Source organism: Gadus macrocephalus, chromosome 7, assembly GCF_031168955.1.
Source record: "Gadus macrocephalus chromosome 7, ASM3116895v1".
NCBI classification, from domain to species: Eukaryota; Metazoa; Chordata; class Actinopteri; order Gadiformes; family Gadidae; genus Gadus; species Gadus macrocephalus.
The window spans coordinates 9,811,099-9,834,494 of record NC_082388.1 but is presented as its reverse complement, the minus strand read 5'-3'; the positions used below and the strand labels follow the sequence as shown (position 1 = coordinate 9,834,494).

The following is a 23,396-nucleotide window of genomic DNA, read 5'->3' as shown; positions in this document are numbered from 1 at the left end:
TATTTTTGGAAAAGCAGTAACAAAAAGAAGACCCAGCTGTGTGCGTGTGTGTGCTATTTACAGGGTTAGCACTACTCCTGCTGCTGTGCTTCCTGTCTCTGAGGCCGTCGCTGGCGCTAACCTTCAGAGGAAAACACAAAAAAACAACTATCATGAATCATCCTGGAGTGTATACTCTTCATAAGTGCAACCCTAACCAATGCACCATGCAATACGCTCTCTCCGGAGAGACAGACAGAGAGCGAGAAAGGAGAGAGGGAGTGCTGAGAAGTAAAGAGGAGTTAAGACTGAATAAGTGTTGAAACATGAGGTCAGTCCTCTTGAGATCACAACTTCTCCTGCCTGTTCAGAACAAACTGAACAATGACAATGATGACTCTGATTCCCTGGTGGTGTGAGTGAGTGGTGGAGCTACAAACGCTATACCAGCACACCACGGATAGAGATAAACAAATACATCTCTGTATTTTCTCTCCCTGTCTCTTTCACAGAGGGTGGAGTGAAGCAAGTTTTTGACGTCAATCTGGAAGTAATTAGGTTTTTTTTATGTAGTATCTCTATGCAAGTTATAATAAGGTTGTCACATTTGGTGATAGCTAGTTTGTTTCTATCCTCTTTTAATAAAAGTTGACGAGCAGAGACGTGAGGTGAATAGGTGGGTTGTATAGAGGGAAGCTTACAGAAACTTCCTGAATTTGGCTGGAGGGGTTATGTCAGGATTACCCTCAGCACAGCAAATCAATGAAGCAATTTATCTTCCTAGCCATGGGAGGAAGCCATGGAAATAACTTGATGAATTGTTCTGTGGTGAAGAAGATGAGAAAGAAGAGGAAAAAAAACAAGATATACGAAAAGAAAACACTACAATACAATGAGTAATAATAGAAAAACAAGGATTGAGAATTAACAACAGACATATAGTTCCAGAAGTAATTACCAACTTGCACTACATCTGGATTATAGGTTACAAAAACTCATCTTACTCATCTTGAGTTTGTCACATCTAAATCTACTGCAACAAAAAAACTGTGCAATGTGTGTGCGTGTATTTTATTTCCTCTACCATATGCTCGCCTCCGAGTGGAACCAAGACCCCAGAGACTATCCAGACTCTTTCTCTTTCCCCACACAATTTCCAAAGCAGTCTCATCTCGTGTGCCTCAGAGGAGAGCAGCTAGCTTGTGGAGATCAGGCACATGAACTGGTTTCAGGTCAGATATTTTTCTTCTTTTATAACATGCACACTCTCTGTGTTTGATGGGGCATATAGGGCACCCCGCAAAGAGGGTTATTCAGTGTCCTCGTTTATGGTGTGCTTCAAATAAATCTCTACACATTTCAAGTAGGCACGAGCACAGCTGGTGTTCTTCTGACAAACAAAAATGTTATAGAATAGTACTTCTGTAATAGCCTTACGTATCCCAGACCAATTTCCAAAGGCCCATTAGTCTGGAAACTCTCAGTTCATTGAGCCTCTGCACCTACAACCAATCAGAGCAACGGAACACGGGACTCCCATAGGGCGCTCCTCTGTCACTCATAGTGTCAATCCCGCCCCATATCAGACAGGCAGTTGGGATTGGCCCGACACATTGCCAGGTCTGCTGAAAACCTGTCAGAACCGGAGTGGGCCAGACGCATTTGGCAAAGCATATGCACACTACGATATTTTAAAAACGTTTTTTTAAAAAGTTCCTGAGATCAGAGCAGTTTAGAAGCTTCACAAACCGAGGTTCGCAAAAACATAAGGATTGTACACCAGTTTCTTTGTATTAGGCTATAATTATGAATTAGGTAATTATGTATACGATCTAACTATGTATTAGATCATAGAGTACTTTCTAACATAAAAAACCCGATGATATTCACAGGCACTTTAAAGCTGGTATATAGAGAATAGCTTCTTCATCAAAATCCTTTTTCATGGGATGCTAATGTATGGTCACTAAGGGAATTGTGTTCCTACAGACCACAGTCTATTTCCTCCATTCAGCCGCAACACTGAACATTTTCATAAAGGGCTGTCTCTAACTTGTCAGGATAATTCCTATAGGTGGAAAATATAGGTAGTATGGTGGTTTAGGACTGTCCCAAACCAGCAGGAGGCATAGGAAACTCCCTAACTCGGTACCTGATATGGCTAAATTTCATGGAAGCATCAATGGTTCAAATCAGCTTGCTCCCTATTGTAAATATAACTTAACCTTTTTTGCGTTGTCACGTGAGCCTGCATGGTTAGGCCAGCTTACTTTGTGAACCACTTTCACAAAGTCGGCACCTAACAAGGCAGCCTCCTAGATATTGAGGTATCAAGGTTATAGGAAGCATCCTGGCAGTTGACAGAGCCAAGGTGAAGCTAGCTCTATGCCAACACGTTGACCTCTCCAGTGGAGGGGGAGAGGGCTTCTAATCAGCAGATCTCCACAATATGATACAGCATTAGCATGCAAGGCAGCATCGCAGCATTACCTCTACTATTGAGTAAGCAGGCTTTCTGCACTTTTTTTCTATTAAGCTTATTTATCACATCACACTTTATCATAATTACAGCATCAAAGGGCAGAACCAAATTAACAGTTTTAGTCTCTTCTTTTTTCAGCATTTTCCCCGGTCTTTTCAGTTGTCATCAGTTGAATGTCTAATTAAACAAGTCCGAAATGCTCAGTGTATTTATTTCCAAGGCTTCATTCACTTTAAGATTCAGACAAGCTGTTTTAGAGCCATTCGTCTAATTAGACACTGGTAAATGAATGGCTGATTTTATGTTTGAAAATGATTAGTAACATTTCAATGATTCAACTTTTGACATATCACCCGGTGTATATTCTTTGCTCAAGCTTTTTACTGCAGACAATTGTCATCAGTAAAATACAATTGTAAGTAAAAAAAAGTCTAGTTGCTATCCCAGAACAAGTGAAACATGCATTATGATAATGGCGTGTCCCTCTAACCCACTCACTCCATTTGAAACAGCGGCCAGCGTAGTGCAAGTAAAGATTTTCTGTATGCTTGTTTTTAGCTGCTGGCACATCGATTCGAGCATCTAAGATTTGTCTCTGCGCTCCAGATGGCCAATGTGTTTCGGATTCTCACTCTTACTCTACAGACAAATGTTGTTGATATCGGTGAGCTGTTTTATTTCATACATTCTGTTTTCATTCCTTTCAAAATAAATTGATTCACGTTAAATGCCATCTGTATTTGTTCTGTGTGTGTGACTGTGTGTGTGTGTGTGTGTGTGTGTGTGTGTGTGTGTGTGTGTGTGTGTGTGTGTGTGTGTGTGTGTGTGTGTGTGTGTGTGTATGTGTGTCTGTGTGTGTGTGTGTGTGTGTGTGTGTGTGCGCTCTCAGGATAGGGGAGAGAGGGACATGGAGAGCAGACATGGGTTGATTATTCTTTAAATAAGACTCTCTTGTTCTATAATTAACAAAGAAAGAACCTGGCAACAAAACAGTTGCTCCGTGTGTGCAGTGAGAATACTCATGATGCCAGGTTTCTGTTTTGAAATTAATCACAAAGACTCCGAAAGAAATGCTGAGGTTTTTATCTGATACACCTAGCAGGGAAGAAATAATTAAAACAGCAGACTGGATAAGGACAGTCCACACGGGACTACTCAGGGAGTCGGATAATACGGTTGAAGCCTAGCTCTTAACCCCCTCACAAATACTGCTCTGTATAATATTTTGGATTCACCACCCCCGATGTGTGCCCCAGATGTTTTGAAGTTCATTCCCGCTCCGATGCCATGTAAGGGAATAGATGGAATCGACTTTCCAACTCTTTATCCCTAAGCATCCCTGAGCCAGTCCAACCCCTGTATGTTCCTGTTTTACCCACCGCATGCATTAAATGAATGATGATCAATTATGCATGCATAAATAGATTACCTTACATAGCTTTTGATTAAGACATTCAATAAACTTCTATGAGATTGATGGATGTCAATGTTGATGTGTATATAGGACATTGTTTTCAACATAGTCATCTTGGTCCAGCATTTTAACACTGGGCTTCAGACCTCAGATCAAACAAGAGCTTGGATCAAGATGTATATTGCCCGATGGTCCGCAGCTCAGCATGAGTACGAAAACCCATCACTTCAGTCAGCCCGAAACAAGATCCATTCTCTCTCTCTCTCTCTCTCTCTCTCTCTCTCTCTCTCTCTCTCTCTCTCTCTCTCTCTCTCTCTCTCTCTCTCTTGGCCTCTCTCTTGGCCTCTCTCTTGGCCTCTCTCACTCTTTATTTTCTCTACCACCCTGTTCATATAATGGAGTCCTATGCCATGGTAATGCATTAGGATGTGTGGGTGTGCACTATGAGTGATGTCTCAGTGTATTTTTTTTGTACTACTTGTGTGTGTATGTGTGTGTGCGCGTGTGTGTGTGTGTGTGTGTGTGTGTGTGTGTGTGTGTGTGTGTGTGTGTGTGTGTGTGTGTGTGTGTGTGTGTCTGTGTGTGTGTGTGTGTGTGTGTGTGTGTGTGTGTGTGTGTGTGTGTGCAATTGTGTATTTGAGTGTGTGTTGGTTTTTGTGTGAGAGATACACAGTGCACACAAAAAAACGCTCACATATCCAACCACACACACACATATGCTAGCCAGCTTAATGGTGCGATTGAAAGTGACAATGAGCGGTCCTTTTCAACGTGTCTGTGGGAGGTGATGAACAGGTCAACACTACTGTGAGTGGCCCGAGGGGAGAGTTAGGGGGGACAGACCGTGACCTTGTTTTGGACACGCCGCCTAATTGCTTCTTTGCGGCAATCCAATCACAACTAGCCACACCGGCAACTGCGTAAGTATGCGTTCATCTAAGACAAATTACCGTCACATGAAATAATGACCGATGTGTGAAAGATCCGATCCCAACTGCTACTGCAATGTGAACACTTGCATATCTGACCTCACACCAGAAAGCTATTTGGATCTCTGTAACTGCTCCTTTGCATGCCAGTGTTGTCATGGAAACGGCCAATTCCTCCAAAAAAAAACACGGGCATCGCTTGCATTACTTGCACATTGCGTAAGCCGGCCTCTTTTGCCATTTCTCAAGAAATCCATTTGTGTGCATCACTGTCCTTCATCTCAAGCACATCTGGTGTGAGGCTGGAAGGGACGCCGGCACAGTGGTTCTGGGAAGGCACTAAGGCAACATTGGTGCATGTGGCTATTTGCATATAGAGCAGGGAAGGAATACCATCTAAAGGATCCATTGGAGATTGATTGTTATATTCCAATGAGTAATATTTCATCCGAATTGTTGTCCGATTGACATAGAGACAGAAAGACGCGCATGGCTCAAGTACACCGGCGCCAACATTTGTACGGAGCACTTGAATGGTCACTGAGGTGTGAGCTGATTGGTTCACCTTCATAACGACGGGCTTCACGTGAGCGCTTTTGTGCTTCATTTTATATGCTACAGAGGCAGGGAATTGCCCGGGGACAGGGATATGGGGCTATCCTGGGGTTGGATGTGTGGATGAGCCAAGAAGCACTGCATGAGACCAGGGTGTATATAGGAGGGCAGTGGTGACACCATAGTGTGTTCCATATTACACTCTACCTTTCTCTCTTCTCTCTCTCTCTCTCTCTCTCTCTCTCTCTCTCTCTCTCTCTCTCTCTCTCTCTCTCTTATCAAATCGCAAAACTGATGGCATCGGAAGTGTTTGTAAATCAGTAGAAAGGGCTACTTTGTGTATAGCCCGGTAGCTGAAAATGGTTGTAAAGGGTGTGAAGTGATTATACTAGTGTACCAAGTATACCATGTCACAGTATACTTGTTTCTATTATTTAGCCGTTACCATAAATGGAAGCAAGTGCCTGCAGCAGCAGCAGCAGCAGCAGCAGCAGCAAATGCTGCAAATACAAAAATGTGTTGTTTGTATTTACTCACAATTTTTTCATTTTATTTCTAGGCACACTATTCACCCTGTAGCCACACACTTGGCATGTTGTGGCTCCTTATGGATTGGAGAAGATCATCCAGCGAAGGAGCCAGCCATGTCTCACTTTACGAATGGCTCCAGCGAGTGCTCACTCATCAGTCTCCCGCTGACCTTTCGTCTGAGGTTATTTACTGGCTTTTGGATCGCTTGGTTTACATGCCGGGTTGAGCCCCGGGTATGCAGTGTTAATGGCAGCAGCGCTCACCATGGGACGAAGACTCCATGGTGAGCGCTGTCTTTAAACTATGTCAGTTTCTCTGCTGCCTTGATACCATTCATGTTTAACATAACTTTGCAATACTGTCTATCTATTGTGTTTATGACAACATGATATTTTACATGAAAATGTAAATATGGCAAGAAATCTTTGTTGGGTTTACTTGTGATAGTGTGGTACGATGGAGAACAATGGATGGGGGGGGAGAGACGGGGGAGAGATAAAAGCACAATTTGAGAAAAGAGGTTTGGTGAGAAACATGCGGAAAAAAAAACTCTCTGAGACAGAAGTGTGAAGAACAAAAGAAAATAAAAACAATATTGGCAAACAAAGAAAAAATAAATGATGTGCTTGCTTCAACAGCCCTGGCGGTGGCAGCCATAGTGCTGTGTAGGCTCCAGGTGAGATGTTTGAAATGAACCAGGGAGTTTTTTTCCAAAGACCAGTGTGCATAGCAACAGAATGTGATGCTCCGAAGGATCCTTTGGGGAGAATGGAATAAACACACCATCTGCGCTACTAGAGTCCATTTACACACTCAAATCAGGAGCTATAGAGACCCACACACAGAAAATAATAATTGAATCAACTTAATTTGTATTCCCTTGCAAACCGTGTGTTTGTTTGACAATAAGAACAATTGTACATGCAATGAAACACAGTGGCGTGCATTCTAGACATTGTTCCAGGGCCAGCTGTCTGTATGTGATGGTGGTCAGTTCAACTATAGGCGGTAAGGATAGCATTGGAGTATGGTTCCATACAAACATAGACTGAGAAGCAGCCATGACGTCTGCTGTTGGGCTCAGGAGAGACTGTAGGAAGTAGTTCCTCTAACAGCCTTTAGGGGGTTCACGAGAGACGAAAAGTAGTTCCTGTAACAGCCTCTAGTCTAGGTGATTCACTCGAGACTAGAATAAAGTTCCTCTAACAGCCTCTAGTCTAGGTGGTTCACTAGAGACTAGAATGTAGTTCCTCTAACAGCCTCTAGTCTAGGTGGTTCACTAGAGACTAGAATGTAGTTCCTTTAACAGCCTCTAGTCTAGGTGGTTCACTAGAGACTAGAATGTAGTTCCTCTAACAGCCTCTAGTCTAGGTGGTTCACTCGAGACTAGAATGTAGTTCCTCTAACAGTTAGGTTGAAGCACAAATGAACGTGAAGAAAGAGCGATTTCATTTTTGTCAAACAAAGCCAACCTTTTTTTCTTTGTTCAGGATCTCACTTGCCAGTTCATCTTCACATTATCTATTCTATGGTCTTAACAATCCTATTTTGTTCAAAAGTTGATGAAGTTGAGCCCGCCCTCAATGTGACAAATATGAATAGATTCTGCTGCTGGTGGCGAAAATATCAGACGATGCAGACGCTACACAGAAGGCAAAGCTACACCCTCAATACAAAAAGCTTTGCTATCGAATGAGGTGACGTCACGGGCGCTACGTCCATATCTTTGTATGTCTATGATACAGACGCACACAGACACATACAAAAGCCCCTAATGGGAATGAATGGGATTGGCCCATTGATGCAGACATCGTGTAATAAGATGGTGACTCCTGCTTTCATTTAGCTGTTTAGCAGGTAAAAAGTCAGTGCCGCTCTGTCTAAGCTTATCTAATGAGTGTATGTGTGCTTTTGTGTGTGTGCTTTTGTGTGTGTGTGTGTGTGTGTGTGTGTGTGTGTGTGTGTGTGTGTGTGGGTGTGTATGTGTGTGTGTGTGTGTGTGTGTGTGTGTGTGTGTGTGTGGGGGGGGGGGGGGGGGGCAAAGGACGACATAATGATTAAAAGGAGGCGTCACACCCAAATGCCAGACCATGATTGCTTTAATTGGCTAAACTGAGACTCTGAGGTGATGGATGCTGATAATTGTCCTGCTCTATTTGCCTTCTCCTCATTTCTGCACACACACGTACACACTCACAAACACACACAAACATGTGGAACACACACACACACACACACACACACACACACACACACACACACACACACACACACACACACACAAACATGTGGAACACACACACACACAAACATGTGGAACACACACACACACACACACACACACACACACACACACACACACACACACACACACACACACACACAGTCATACACGGTGAAGATGCGTTCAGTAGAGACATGTTGAGACACCGGGCACCGCCCACTCTGTTCTGACAAACCCGCGTCTCGAGAAGTCCCTTATGAAGGGATTGATAATGGAATGAGGAATGTTGTACTGCATGTTAAATCGTGTGGGCTAAATAAATATATAGGTCTACCCAAACACACCCCCTTACTTCAGCACAGCTAACACAGGTTCCCCCAGGAGTAAATTGTATTTTCCCATCTAACACAAACATAAGTTTGACAATGAAGGTCTCCCCGCAGGTAGCGAACATGCACACATCCGAACAGTAACCCCTCAGTCGCTGGTTGGCAACACGCTGTTTTTCGCAGTGTTGGTTCATTTGTGACATTGTGAAGTGAAAACCTAGAAAGACGAATTGATGCTATATGATTACGCTATTAAAGAACAACTATATGTTTTTTTTTTTACATAATAACGGCATATTTAAATGCAGTTCGAGGTAATTTACACTTTCAGCAATTTGAGGACCCTTGGCTTATTATAGATGACGTTAATTAGGATTGATTACCTAGAGCCCCAACTGATTGTATTCCAACTGATTCGGCCCTTCAGCGGCTGTGGTGGAGGAGGGACTTCTCCTCATTATTGATGAACACCACAACTAACCTACTATTTCACCGTGTTAAATAACACATCAGATTTTCCAAGCTTTCCCATCACTCTTACATATAGGGGCAGCTAGCGTACATTTAATGTAGCCTATTATTAGCTTAGTTAATATTCAACAGGGGAATTATGGAAAATTCACCGGGTGGCCGAGAGCTACGCAATGTACTTGATATTGGGCCCAAGCAGACGTCTTCAGCGCTGCCTGAATGAGCCAGTGAGCGGCCAGAGCGCCGACAGCCACAGATTCATCTTCTGTTGTGTGACCGCACAGAACTCCTCAGCGGTGCCACTAATGATCATAAATGACGACCGCATTCTTTGTACATTGATCGTTTTCCAAGGTACAAACTAATGGTTTGTGAAGCGCGGCCCCGGGGAGAGTGTATAACATTATAGAGCAGCGGGTTGACGTGGCGCTGACGGCCAAGCGACGCAGGACAGGTGGACGACCAGGAGCTCACGACGCTTAGCACGCTCCGCTGCCCCTCTGATCTGCACTGAAGCACGGCAGAGCCAGAATGAGCTGTGCTGCGCGTGGTCCTGATTGTTTTACCGTTTTTCTAAGTCGCTTTGGTACATTTCTCGAATCATCCTCAACATTTGTCAAAACAGTAGGCCTAAGTGCATTTCTCAAAACTGTTTGTACAAATAGCAAAACAAGAAATGAGAAACCGCTTTTTTTGATGTGCACAAGTGACACAATGACGTGAGGATTGGACAAGTAGTTTTGAGAATTTCAATTGTGATCTGAGAAATGTACCAAAGCGACGTTACCATAAACGTGAAGCCCTGCTGACAGCTTGCCTCCCCTCCACCGCCCACCCCCTCTCAGCCCTGCTGTAGCGTCTTGATGGACAGACAACCAAACAGACGCGTGAGCGAGCTGCCTCCATTTCAGCCAGACACAAAAAAAAGAGGCTTCGTATGCAAACCACTTCCACATCCTATCCACAACTCAAGTGTTTCAAGATGATACCTGGATCGCCCCTGTTCACCTATATGCATTTTGTTTACATATCTGTGTGTGATCATTACAATGCAGTTATGTTGAAAGTATGTAGCTGAAGCAAAAGTTCAATAACGCAGTCGACAGTCATTGCAGGCCACTCCCCTCATCGCTCTTCCAATCAGAACCTCACTCATTGTGAGGTTCTGAGATGCAGTCCACCAGGTCCAGACACATCAGGGGGATCATATCCACAGTCACCCCACCAGGGTCCAGACAGCATCAGGGGATAATCATATCCCAGTGCACTTCCATCATGGATCCATCGACCCCATGAAGAATAATTTGATGGTGTCTAATCAGAAATGTGTCGTTAAATGTTGTGGTTAATTTTAGGTACTACTCTCTCCCGATTGAAATTATGATGAAATTATTTTTTAAAGAGGTCATGAAACCTCCAACATTTATCAACAAACTAGTGTTTAATACTGAGGATTCAATTCACTGCGTGAACATTTCGTCATCTGATTAAATTTGAGAGGTCAAGACAGACTTTTACTGAAAAAAACAAAGTCTTATAGGGACACTAAAGTTACATCAGTAAAGTTTGATATCTGTTCAAATATTTTCGATTATAATTGATGATACATGGATCTGTGTTTGATCCATGAGTTATATTCAAGGCATTAGGGATGGGAGACCAAGCTCCCATATGACCATGGCCTTGTCCAATGTTTATGACTGCATGACCATGACAACGTGGTTTAGCCCTTCTAAACAATGCAAACATTCAATAATCATAGTAATGGATTGGCTTTTATACAAGAGTCATCTGGGTTTTCTAGAATGTAGAACCTTTTTTAAGATTCTCTGCCATTGGCAAAAGATATTCATAAAGGCTAAAAAGGAAGCTAATGGTGATGCTAAATTCCTCTTTGCCTGACCCCCTGATTGCCCCCATATGTATTTTTGCGTAATACACCTACTATGTACCCGGGCTCGTCTAACAATAGCACGTATCATGGCATGATTGAGCAACACTAACATAAGACCTGGACGACCTGTAATGTGAACCTTGACAATCAGTCACCCATCGGCGATGCTATTTACTGCCGCCATGCTACTTCACAGCATCCTGGACTCCAACGGAGCTGCACCACACGCCAGCGGCGGTAATATGAGGGCTTTTGATGCATTGCAGTAGCCTGAATTTCGAGTAATGGTGTGGAAATGTGTGTGTGCCAGTGTGTGTGTGTTTGAGTGTGCCTGTGTGGACGTGTGTGTGTGTGTGTGTGTGCATGTGGGTGTGTATACGTGCGTGTGTGTGTGTGTGTGTGTGTGTGGGTGTGCGTTGTTATTATTATGGCGTGGCGCTCCACACCTCGCTGCACCGCCAAGCACTTATTCCATCACAACGGGGGAAAGGCATCGGCTTATACATCAACCTGCCCCACCGCGGAGCGCGCTCTCCAAGAGGAAACAGATTGATGGACGGAGAGGGCGGCTGGCCCTCTAATGGACGGCAGGAGTTAAGGGCCCGTATAGAGAGGCCGTGGCTGTAGCTTGAGAGGGGTACATTGTTCTAATGCAATTAAATGGGTTAGATTACAGGTATGGCTTGTACCTGTGTGTATGAATATTGACATCAATTGTTGATGGCCTGTAGGCCTGCGTAGGAGACCCTCTGGATCGCTGCTGTTGTTCTCCTGCTCCTCCTCTTTTGTGTCTTTCACGTAATCTCTTTACTTCATCTGCGCTTTTCATAACCCGGTTTCCTTGACTCTCTGCCGTCTAGTTCTGCCCCTCTCCATTGGGCTCCCTCTCTTTGTCTCTGTGTCCTTTTCAATGGCTCCATCTCCTTCATCTCTCTGACCCTCTCTGCCTTTCTACACCTCGCTCACTCTTCATGTCTCTGGGGCGTTCTCTGTCTAACCCTCGCTGGATCCTTTGCCTCTCTGATAGTCTCTCCCTCTCTCTTTCCATCTGTACACCTCTCTGTCTCTCATTTCCACCCTGACATCCCCCATCTATCTGTACACTTCGCCCTCTCTCTTCCTCTCCCGTTCTATATCTCACTCTTTCTCTCTTCGTGCATCCACCCTTCTCATTCCTGTTATTGTACTTGTAGCTTTACTCTCAGGCTAAAGGTCTTCCTGGCCTTCGTCACTGTATCACTCGCTCTGATCTCACATCTTTGTGTTCGCTGTGATCAGGTGGGTTTCCTGTGTGCCGTTTCTCTGGCCTGTGTGTGGCCACCAAGCGACGGCCATTTGCAACAGTTTGTCTTCTCAACAGAAACTCATACTATTTTCTGGAATCTGATATTGGGTAGAAATCTGAGATGTGATGTCACACCACAGGCAGCGGTGACCTTAATGAGGATTCAACCTAAATGAGATCTTTATCTCTCTCTCTCTCTCTCTCTCTCTCTCTCTCTCTCTCTCTCTCTCCCGCTCTCATGTCTCCCTCTCTTTCTGTGCTCATTCCCCAGTCTCCTTCTACCTTTCTCACCTCAAGTTTCATCATATGTCTGTTTCTCTCTTTCACAGTGAGATCCCCTATGGCTGAATGAAATAGCAGAAAAAGTGATCGCACCAAAAGAAAACACCTGACTGACTCTATCAAATGATATGCATCCCTTATTTAACGACTGCAGAGACTGAATTTAGATTGGTCCCAGCCTTTGTAGCCACTTAAAAGCATTTTGCGATCGTACAATTACCTCACATTCGCCATTCACACACTGTCGGTGGTGTCAACAGGGCGAAAGCTTGCTCAGTAAAGAGCAGTTCAGCCTCATTTACAGTCGCAGTGTGTGAACTGCGCGAGCCGGCATGAACCAAAAATGACGTAATCATCATGGCCCTCGCGTGAGGTTCATACCACAATGTTTTGCAACACCCTGCCTCTGTTCCTCTCTGTCGCTGTTCACAACCAGAGAGAAGACGACTGCTATAAACCTGCGGTGAGTGGCGGAAGTGACTCTGTGAGTGTCCGTGTATGTGTGCATGTGTGTGTGTGGGTGTGTGTGCGTGTGTATGCATGTGTATAGTCGTGTGTGTGTGTGTGTGTGTGTGTGTGTGTGTGTGTGTGTGTGTGTGTGTGTGTGTGTGTGTGTGTGTGTGTGTGTGCGTGTGTATGCATGTGTATATGTGCGTGCGTATATGTGCATGTGTATAGTAGTGTCCATGTGTATGTGTTTGGGTGTGTATGTGTGTGTTTGTGTATGTGTGTGGTCACAGGCCCCTCAAGTAGCAGCTGCATTTATCAAGCCCCTGCTCTGAGCTGTCAATTCTTGTCTCCTTCAGAGCTAATCACTTGAGTCCCCGGGCCGCAGTCTCAGTAATGTAGTCACCAGCAGAAGCTGGGGATAGGGAGCAGTCGTCGTGGTGATGGTGGTGGTGCGTCTTGGGGGAGGAGTAGGGGAAGCCCATTAACGCAGAACGTTACACATTGTAGATGGGTAGAGGTTGGCTGGGCGCCCTGAATGTGAATTGAGTTGACGATTAATGATTTTGTCCTGGTGTTAACCAGCTAGGTTAAATGCCTTGTGATGAAAATGTACAACGGGTCATCGATTCATCTCTATTCAAACATGCTTACGGATAAAGTGATGCACACTCCCCCTCACGCACTCACACACAACCAAACACACGCACGCACGCACGCACGCACGCACGCACGCACGCACGCACGCACGCACGCACGCACGCACGCACGCACGCACGCACGCACGCACACACACACACACATACACACACACTCACACACATACATAAACACACACACACAACACACACTCACCTGCCAGTTCATATTTATGGTAAAAGGAGTTGCTCAACTGTGTGACCAGCTAACTGCCAACCATATCACAGACATGCACACTCCCACAGCAAAGGTCATCTTCAAGGGGGTTTTGAAATGCCAGACACTTTGTTGAGGCACATGTCAACAGTACAATGAAATCTCTGCAAGATCAACTTTCGCCTTATTTTTGCAACCATATTTTACAACGATGCCCAAATGTGTGTGTCATCGACATGACTGATTGCATCTGTAGATGTTGCATCGTCTACGGTAAAGCAACCTGTCACCAGACGGTGATTCATTAACAGTCACTGCAGACACCAAGACACCAGAGCAGGGACAGGGGAGAGGGAAGCCTTGAGACATGAGGGGTGTGGCTGTAGAATGAGAGGCAACAGGAAAGCAAAGGGGCAGGCCAATAGGCTCCCCTGCCCATCGTCGTACTGCTAGGCATTCAACACAAAGGTCGATGACTTCAGCCACCGTGGTATTAACCTGAGACCGAGAGATTCAGAGACAGACAGAGAGAACGAGAGATTCAGAGACAGACGGATAGAAAAGACAGACACAACGAGAGACGGAACCAAAACAGAGAGCTTCAGAATAATCAATTGGCAAAATCTACAACATGAGGCAGGGAACAAAAGGTGCCAAGCAAACAATACAAGCAGGCAAATGAGGGGAGACAGAGAGAGAGAGAGAGAGAGAGAGAGAGAGAGAGAGAGAGAGAGAGAGAGAGAGAGAGAGAGAGAAATGAAGTGAGAAATGATGGGGTAGGGGGTGACAGGGAGAGACGGGAGAAAGGGAGAGGTGGGGCCCAGTGAGCCATTTAAAGTCACAACTGGTACCACTGCTCTGCTCCCTGGCCCTCAAGGCATGGAGCGAAAGAGTCAAATGATGTGTGGGCCTGTTTGTATGTGTGTGTGTGTGTGTGTGTGTGTGTGTGTGTGTACGTGTGTGTGTGTGTGTGTGCGTGTGCGTGTGTGCGTGTGTGTGTGTGTGTGTGTGTGGGTTTGTGTCTGGGTGTCTGTGTGTCTGTGTGTGTGCACGTGTGCATTCATGCGTGTGCGTGCATGTGTGCATGTATTTATCTGTGTGTGTCTCTGTATATTTGCGTGTGAGGGGAAGGCTAATGGACAGAGAAATTGGATGGCTAAGAAGGAGTACGGGGTGGAGAAGGACCAGGGGGCTCTGGGGGAGGGGCCAGACATGAGTGGGATAAATCTTGGGGACAAGGAGATGACAGGGAGAAAAACTAGGGACACTACGTGGATTCCATGGGGCGACCTTTAACAAGTCTTCTCTCTGGCTTCATGCATGCATCCATGCATACATGTATGTCTATCGTGCAGATGTCACCGCAACCTCAAAGTCCTATGCATGTGTGTTTGTGTGTATGTGTGTGTGTGTGTGTGTGTGTGTGTGTGTGTGTGTGTGTGTGTGTGTGTGTGTGTGTGTGTGTGTGTGTGTACGTGTGTGTGTGTGTGTTAGTGTGTGTGTGTTTCTGTGTGTATTGGTGTGTGTGTGTGTGTTTCTGTGTTTCTGTGTGTTTTGGTGTGTGCATGTGTGTCAGTGTGTGTGAATTGGTGTGTGCATGCGTGTCAATGTGTGTGCGTGTGTGTCAGTGTGTTTCTGTGTGTATTGGTGTGCAAATGTGTGTCAGTGTGTGTCAGTGTGTGTTTCGGTGTGTATTGGTCTGTGCATGTGTGTTGGAAGTGCTAAAGTTCTGGGTCTTTTGAAGTTCATCTCTGTAGGCTGCTTGTAGATGCTTCGTAGGATGCACGGGCAAATGCAGAAATCAGCGCTTTTCATCAGCTGCCCTTGTCTCACACCCTTGAATCATCACAGACGAACTCAGGACAAAGTATCTCATTGACTGTGACAGAACGTCCGTATGATTGTGTGAGGGCGGTGGATTAATCAGCTGCCTTGGATAACGTCGAAAGCCTTTATGGAGTCTGAGTCCTTCAGCGTGAATGTGTCCAAAAAAACACAGCTTTGAAGGTATTGGCACTATATTTTAATACCCTCACTTGCTTAATTAAACTCACTGTCCTTCATCTCACATTCACTACCATGCATGTATAAGGAATATGTATGTACTGTATATATGACTTACTTTCTCATAATTTAATCTAAAACAATACAATGCATAGTGGAAATAGAGATAAGGGAATAAACAAGGCTGGACTGGTTATTTGAGGAGTAAATATTTTTCCTGTGAAGTGAGCTCTTGCTCTTAACACACACACAAACACATACGCAGACACACACACACAAACACATACGCAGACCCACACACACACACACACACACACACACACACACACACACACACACACACACACACACACACACACACACACACACACACACACACACGCACACACACACACACACACACACACACACACACACACACACACACAAACACACACATACACACACACACACACACACACACACACACACACACACACACACACACACACACACACACACACACACACACACACACACACACACACACACACACACACACACACACAGTGACTAGGAGCATATCAGTGTTGGCAGTGGCTATATTGCTATTCTAATGATGTGAGATATATCATCAAGACAATATATTTGCATGACAATGGTCAATCATCTTTCGACAGGTAAAACTGTCAATAAATTATGCTTCCCGAATCAATAATGAAGAGCCACAGAGCAGATTGTTCCTCTTTCCATTCACTTCAAAGAAAGTATGTCCCCGTTTACGTCTGCGATGCTTTAACAATGAGGACAATTATCCGCCAGTGGATGTTATGTTTCTGAGGTTTGTGGGGCTCAAACTGGAACGTCATGAATATTGAGCAGCAGCAGCAGCCCAGTTCATGTATCTTTCAGTGGAGAGTTGACTCTTCTTCCACCTCAGCCCACTCAAGCTCGTATGGGGCGGGGTTAGCCAATCAGTGGCTGGCAGCCGTCCAATCACAGACAAGGCTTTTGTACACGTTGTGCTACAGCTAAGCTGCAGCCAGGAGCTATGGTGCTGGGATGCTTGTACCATGTCACTTGGCCATGCCCATTGCAGCAGGTATCGCCCAGCGGTAGAATATTATACTAGGAACTATTTGGCATTATGGGGTGGTTTGTTGCACAGGAAAATATGATGAGAGCCATTAGAAAATGTATTCTGGTTCTTGGTCTGTCAGGTTGCTTCAGCGAGCGAGGGGAGGAAGGGTGTATGTGTGTTAGAAAGAGGGTTCTTTCAGCGTGGGGAGTAGAGAGTATGGTGTAGCGGTCAGGATGAGGTGGGAGGGTAGAGTAGTGCACCAGCCGTGGTGCCAGTGATCGCTTTGAACAAATGCTCCTCTGCTTTGACGGCCGGGCATAGGAGTGAGAGAGGAGCTGGCAGGAGGAAGCTGATGTTTTATCAAAACATTTTGTACCCATTAAGATAGAGCCTCATCATCCTCCTTCTCCTTCTCCTCACGCTGCTGGCAGCGTTTCACAGATAACCAGAGGCGACTACATATTTACCGACTATTAAAAAAAAGACCAGATGGGCCGCACGTTTTTGCTGATTAAGAAAAAAGAAAAGCTGAAGGGATGTAAAATACTAATGAAATCGTACTTAATACGAGGGGGCATGTTGCAATGGACGGTAAGATTTGTCCGACAAAGTGAGCGATAATCAGGGCGGCGGTTGGTTGGCTTTTTTGTTGGAGGCTAAAGTTGCTTTGCTCATTGGGAAAGATTACAGAGGCTTGACTTTCTCACCAAATACCCAGGAGTCATGACTAATTGGCTTTGTTCCACAGGACCGGGATAACTTATGCTGCTGCCGCTGCTACTGCTGTGTGTGTGTGCGTGTGTGTGTTTGTGTTTGTGTGTGTGTGTGTGTGTGTGTGTGTGTGTGTGTGTGTGTGTGTGTGTGTGTGTGTGTGTGTGTGTGTGTGTGTGTGTGTGTGTGTGTGTGTGTGTGTGTGTGTGTGTCTGTTTAGTGGTGCAGAACAAGTCGTTGAGAAAGGGATCTTCCATCTCATGGTCATAAATGCAAAGTCATACTATTTGACTGATTGCAATATGGATGTTAGAGATGCTTCATGCAAAGGGCCACATAGAAGAGTATTATTTCCAACTAAAATTTAATAGGACAAGTTCATTTTCACTTTAACTTCAGACTAAAGTCTATCTATCAGACTATCGCTGTCTCTCAGACTATCGCATTATACTTCATTCGGGGCAATACAAGGCTTTTAGGAATTGAACAATACCTCAGTTTGTCCACAAATGACAACTAATGGAACAATCAGTCACAATCATGTCACATCATTCATGAGTTGGATTGATTCACATTATTGAAACCAACCATTTAAATAAATGATTGAAAATCCATTAAAAAGATCTGGAAAAAGCAGAATCCCATCTGGCTGCATTGTGACCTTGTTGAAACCATTCATTTTGACACATTCTGGAATCAAATAAATCAGTAATGGGTCACAGTCATTCAAGTTAATTCACCCCTTTTGCAGTTTGGTTGACACAATAGAAATGTATGACGTACACCAATGGTTTATATATTATTAGCTTGTGTGTATTAGCCAGAAGGCTCAAAACTCTGTTCATGGGCTCCGTCTGTGCTTCTCACAAGTTGGCAGTCTCTCATATCTCTTGTCCTCTGCCAATCAGTCACTCTGTCCAAATCATTGTTGGTAGTTGTTCAAATCCCCCATAAGAACTGATTTTGAAAAAAACTCCAAGCAATGGTTGCCAATTGCCATAATCAAACCGGTTAGCATTGGTTCACTCATATGAAAGCTCACCAACATCATCTCTCTCTACTCGGGCGAGAATGTGTAGGCGTGTGTGGGGGTGGGAGTGTGCTTATGTGTGTGTGTGTGTGTGTGTGTGTGTGTGTGTGTGTGTGTGTGTGTGTGTGTGTGTGTGTGTGTGTGTGTGTGTGTGTGTGTATGTGTGTTTGTGTGTGTGTGTGTGTGTGTGTGTGTGTGTGTGTGCGTGTGTGTGCGTGTGTGCGCATGTACGTGCGCGTGCGCGTATGTACGTGCAAGTGTGCGCCTGTGGGCGTGTATGTGCGCTTGACATGATCAAAGCTACTTACGGTAAAAGACGTATTCTGTGTAACTGGCCCAAAGCTTGTCTTCTGTATGCTGACTGACATAAGAAGCGGTGACTGATGAGTTACAGGCCACCATCTGGAACCCACACTCCGACAGCATGTCAAAAGACCGCTCCAGGTGTTTAAACTTGAGGTAAAACCTGGAGGTGTACCGGTCAGGGGTTCTATCGGGGTCCCGGCTCTCGTTCAGCGTCTCCCCAAACACTTCCTTAGCGAGGGCCACCCTGCCGCAGATCATAATCCGGGGCACACGCCTGAACCGAGCGTCGGTCTGGTTCTCGCGGCCCCTTGTGCAAGATCCCCGGTACCCCACCGTGATGAAGCCGCTCTTCCTGTCCGCGGGCACCAGGGAGGAAGGGGGACATACACGCTGGTCGCTGCCCTGGGATCCGTCCTCATTATCACTGTGGAAGTAATCATCGGGGCTGCAGGGCTTGAGATCCTCTGGGGTCAAGATTTTGACCAGATCGGGCAGCAGAAAGTACTCGGCCTCCTTCCTCAGCCGTCCCTTTTCGGGGAAGTGGTCGGGGAGGACCACCTGTCTGTCCCGGAGGTAGTCCAGCACATAGCGGAACAGGAATCCGTCCCTGTCGATGAAGTAGCGGCCCTTGGGGTCCCGGGCCAGGTCGTGGGCTGCGTCCTTCTTGGAGGAGAAGATCCTACCCAGAAAAGAGGTGGGGTTGCTGACCAGGGTGGAGTGACGGGTGTAGTACACCTGCCCCCCCACGTTTAGCTCCACCACATCTGGGAAACTGTTCTGCCCCGAGCCCGGTTCCTTTGCGTTAGTCCTACAGCTCCCACTCAGCGCCATGGTCTCCGTCATCTCACCGGGAGAGGACGGGTCTACCGACCAATTGGAAATCAAACAGCGAACACAACAGAGTTTAAAGTGAGCTAGAGGCTCGACGTGCACGGGGTTGATCGTTTGCCTGACATCTAACGCAGTGCGAGGTGACGGGAGGATGCTCTCGGCGTGCGCTCATCCCCTGCACGGTACTGTAGTGGAGACCGAGAGAGGGGGTCGTGTTTAAGAGTGGCTCAAATCCCCCAAAGCACCAGCAGCCCTCTGTCTGCAGGTTAAAGACAATATACTAAATCCATCATGCGATCGAAGAGGTGAAGGCTTGGTCCTTAGAGCCGGGAGAAGGGAGTGGATCTGCTCAAACTGCTGGAGGAGAGAGGAGCAAGGGGGCTGTTACCCGTCGTCCAAGGAACTTGTAGTCTGTTTTTTCGTACTAAAAGTCCTGAAATTGGTCCCAGTAAACACCGAGCAGCCTGCACGTAAAGAACGCGGACAGTCCACATGTGCAAGGACCCCCGTGGAGAGGCGGCTCTTTTCTTTATCTTCAACTTACTTACTCTCACACGACGTCGACTTCCTCCGGGGTGGATAAAGAAATTATCTCCACGAGAAAAGGTGTTCTTCCGAATGGAAAAACTTCACAGACCATTTCCCGACCATGGAGAGTCCGATGTTGGTCTGTAGGCTGTGTCCTCTCTCCCTCTCCGAAGACCTCACTTGTTCCAGACTGAGACCAGTATAAATCTGTCCAATCCTCCCCCCATCACTCGGAGCCCTTCGTTTGTCGATCCTGAAGCGGGAGAAACGTCGCTCTGCCACCGACACACTTCACACCCCTCCTCGGCGCTCACACGGCCAACGTCGCGTGCAAGGAGGTGCCACCGCTCTGCTGCTGGTGCTGATGCTGATGCTGCCTCTGCCTTCCTCCTCCTCCTCCTCCTCCTCCTCCTCCTCCTCCTCCCCCTCCTCCTCCTCCTCTTCCGACTCGGAGAAATACAATGAGGAAACGGATGGAGGAGTGAGGGGCCACTACGGACTGCGTCCTATTTTGGAGTGGCTATAATAACGGACATATGCCCGGGTCAGAAGTGGACCGGTCGATCAGAGCGGAACTAAAGGTTATCATCGTTCAATCGTATTTCATGCTTGGCTGCAAACTTGCTGATGAGTGAGAGCCAATGTGAGCCACATACACAATCATATTTGTGTATGTTTTCTTACTAACTGTGGCCTACGCGATAAGGCTGCTATAGGGCCGCACCATCGTGGAGGACAGGACGCTGATGCATCTCAAACATGGGCACACATTCCGATATGTTTAGTGTTGTCATGATTAGGCCTACTTTACTTTCCATCACCAGAAGGAAAATAGTTAATCTTCCAAACGAAATAGCCCATTACCCCCCATTGACAATGCTCACTGTCAATTATTTCATAATCCGGTTCTAATATGTAGACCTCAACATGGGAAGTAAGTTGATTGTTGGCTGCGAGTGAGCAATAGCGTCCCCCTCTGGATATAAATGGAACATATTCAGAATCAGAATCCGTTACTTTTATTAGATCTTATTGTAAAAATACTCAAGAGTAAAATTCGTAGGCCAAGTTCCTCAACAGCCAAATAGCAGCAACAATACAAGATACTGTAAATAAAGACAAGTAAAAATGAAAAATATAAAGCAAGTGATAATAAGTAGAGAAACAAAAAAATGGTAATGAGTAATAAAAAGTAATGAGATGTAGTTAAGTGTAAGTGTAAAGTGTTCAAGAGGTAGTGGTACCAGCCACGGTTGATTCTTAAGCGCAATAATGCTGTGCAAATTACAGAAATACATGTTGTTAAATAACCTTCAGTACCATGGACAGCTACTTACTTAAAGGTCCCATGGTCCCATGCTACTTTATTGATGCTTATATATAGGTGTTAGTGGGCCCCTAATACAGTACTTGAAGACGTTCAAGAAATTCAGCCTTAGTGCAGAATTACAGCCACTACGAGCCAGTCCCACAATGCTGTTTTTTAGAGGCGGGTCAAGGTGGAGGGTGGGGGTGTGGCTCTGAGCAGCTTGCGGCCACGGTACGATGCGCTCGTGTTTACAGTGGATGGATCGCAATGGCGAGGCGCACGCAGCCTTTGGCCACGTTCTGTAAATATCTAGAACACTCAGGGTGCTCTGGCGGGAATCCTGGAGCTCTATATCTAAATAATATCATATTATACGTAGATATCTATATCATATCATATATATTATCACATATATCATAGACGATATTGGGAATCTCAAACGACTGCGTCGGGTTCTCCGACATCTCTGGTTCTTCCACTTCCACATCAATCTGAAGTACACTGAGCCGTGACATGCAGGAGAAAGGGATTGTTGACCGCGGTTGTCTCCAACCGCGGTCAACAATCCCTTTCTCCTCCATGTCGTGGTTCATGTGCTTCAGGGAGTCAAAGCCAAAGTTCCTTTCCCCAAATTCATTCTCAACCATGGCTGAGATAACCCCCACTACGAGTCTCGTTGTGGAAATACCAGAGACGTCAGAGAACCCGACGTGTTATGCGCCATAACACCAACAGCAGAACGGTTATCCAAATAACAAAGTGTACAACATTTGTGTTACATTGTGTATATTTACACACACACACACACACACACACACACACACACACACACACACACACACACACACACACACACACACACACACACACACACACACACACACACACACACGCACACACACATGTAGCGCTCACACGGTCATACACACAAAGGGAGGTAACATGTCCCCATATGACGACATGTGGGAATATTCCAAATCGGCGCCTCTGAGCTTTGTTTTCTCAAAGGCAGAGCAGGAAAGCTAGTGCTTGTTTTAAACCTAACGCCATTTCTAGCTATTGGGGGACCATAGGCTAGGGGAACTCAAATTAACGTTAGAAAATCTCATAAAGTGAATTTTTCAAGCCATTGGACCTTTGGAGAAAGAAAGCTATCGTCTCAACCACACTTTTTTTGTGTGTGTGTGTGTGTGTGTGTGTGTGTGTGTGTGTGTGTGTGTGTGTGTGTGTGTGTGTGTGTGTGTGTGTGTGTGTGTGTGTGGGTGTGTTTTTGTGTGTGTGTGTGTGTGATAATAAAAATATATTTAAACATATCACATGGCAGAAAAAAGCACTGAATGTTATAATAAAGAAGGGCCGGTAAAGGACAGAATATGAAAGCAGACTGGATGGCTGAAACCTGTGCAACCCCACAGAAGTAGGTCACAGTGTGTCTTCGTCATCATAAATATTTGTTGCGTACAACACCAGTCCCCAGTGTTCTTCTATCTAAGGAGCAGCAGATTGACCGGGTGGCCAGGGTTCTAGTGCTGTGGCCGGTGCAGTTCACTCCTCTTCAGCTCACGTTCCATAGAGACAGCATGGCTCTCCGCTGCTTGTGTTTGCTAATGTAATGTGTTCAAGATATTTAGCAAAACTGATTTTATATTGAGATAAACAGATAAATACACTCTGCTGAAAACCATTTCTGAAATCCATTGATTCTACTGACATGCTATTCTTCATGTTTAGTGTTGATGAAAACATATCACTCAATAGACATCAATCAGGTTGATGAATGCCCTTGATTCAGAATGATATCCGTGATATCCATACTACAGTGTTGATCACTTTGACAGTTTAGGGCAGCACTTAACCTGTGGATTGATCAAACTCAATCTTATTTTTGCCTATTTCCCTTTTACAATGGGATAGTATGTAATTCAATTTGTTATGTTGTA

At 45.4% G+C, this 23,396-nt stretch overlaps 1 protein-coding gene across 1 annotated transcript in view; it reads right to left on the bottom strand.

The window, feature by feature from the left end:
* Window positions 1–20,541, bottom strand: part of kctd16b (potassium channel tetramerization domain containing 16b) — a 47,692-nt gene extending 27,151 nt beyond the window's left edge. The window contains exon 1 of the mRNA XM_060056472.1: window positions 18,791–20,541. Within this exon, the coding sequence (XP_059912455.1) occupies window positions 18,791–19,631 (841 nt within the window). The 5' untranslated portion in view covers window positions 19,632–20,541. The remainder of the gene's footprint in view (window positions 1–18,790) is intronic.
* Window positions 20,542–23,396: the final 2,855 nt, after the last annotated feature.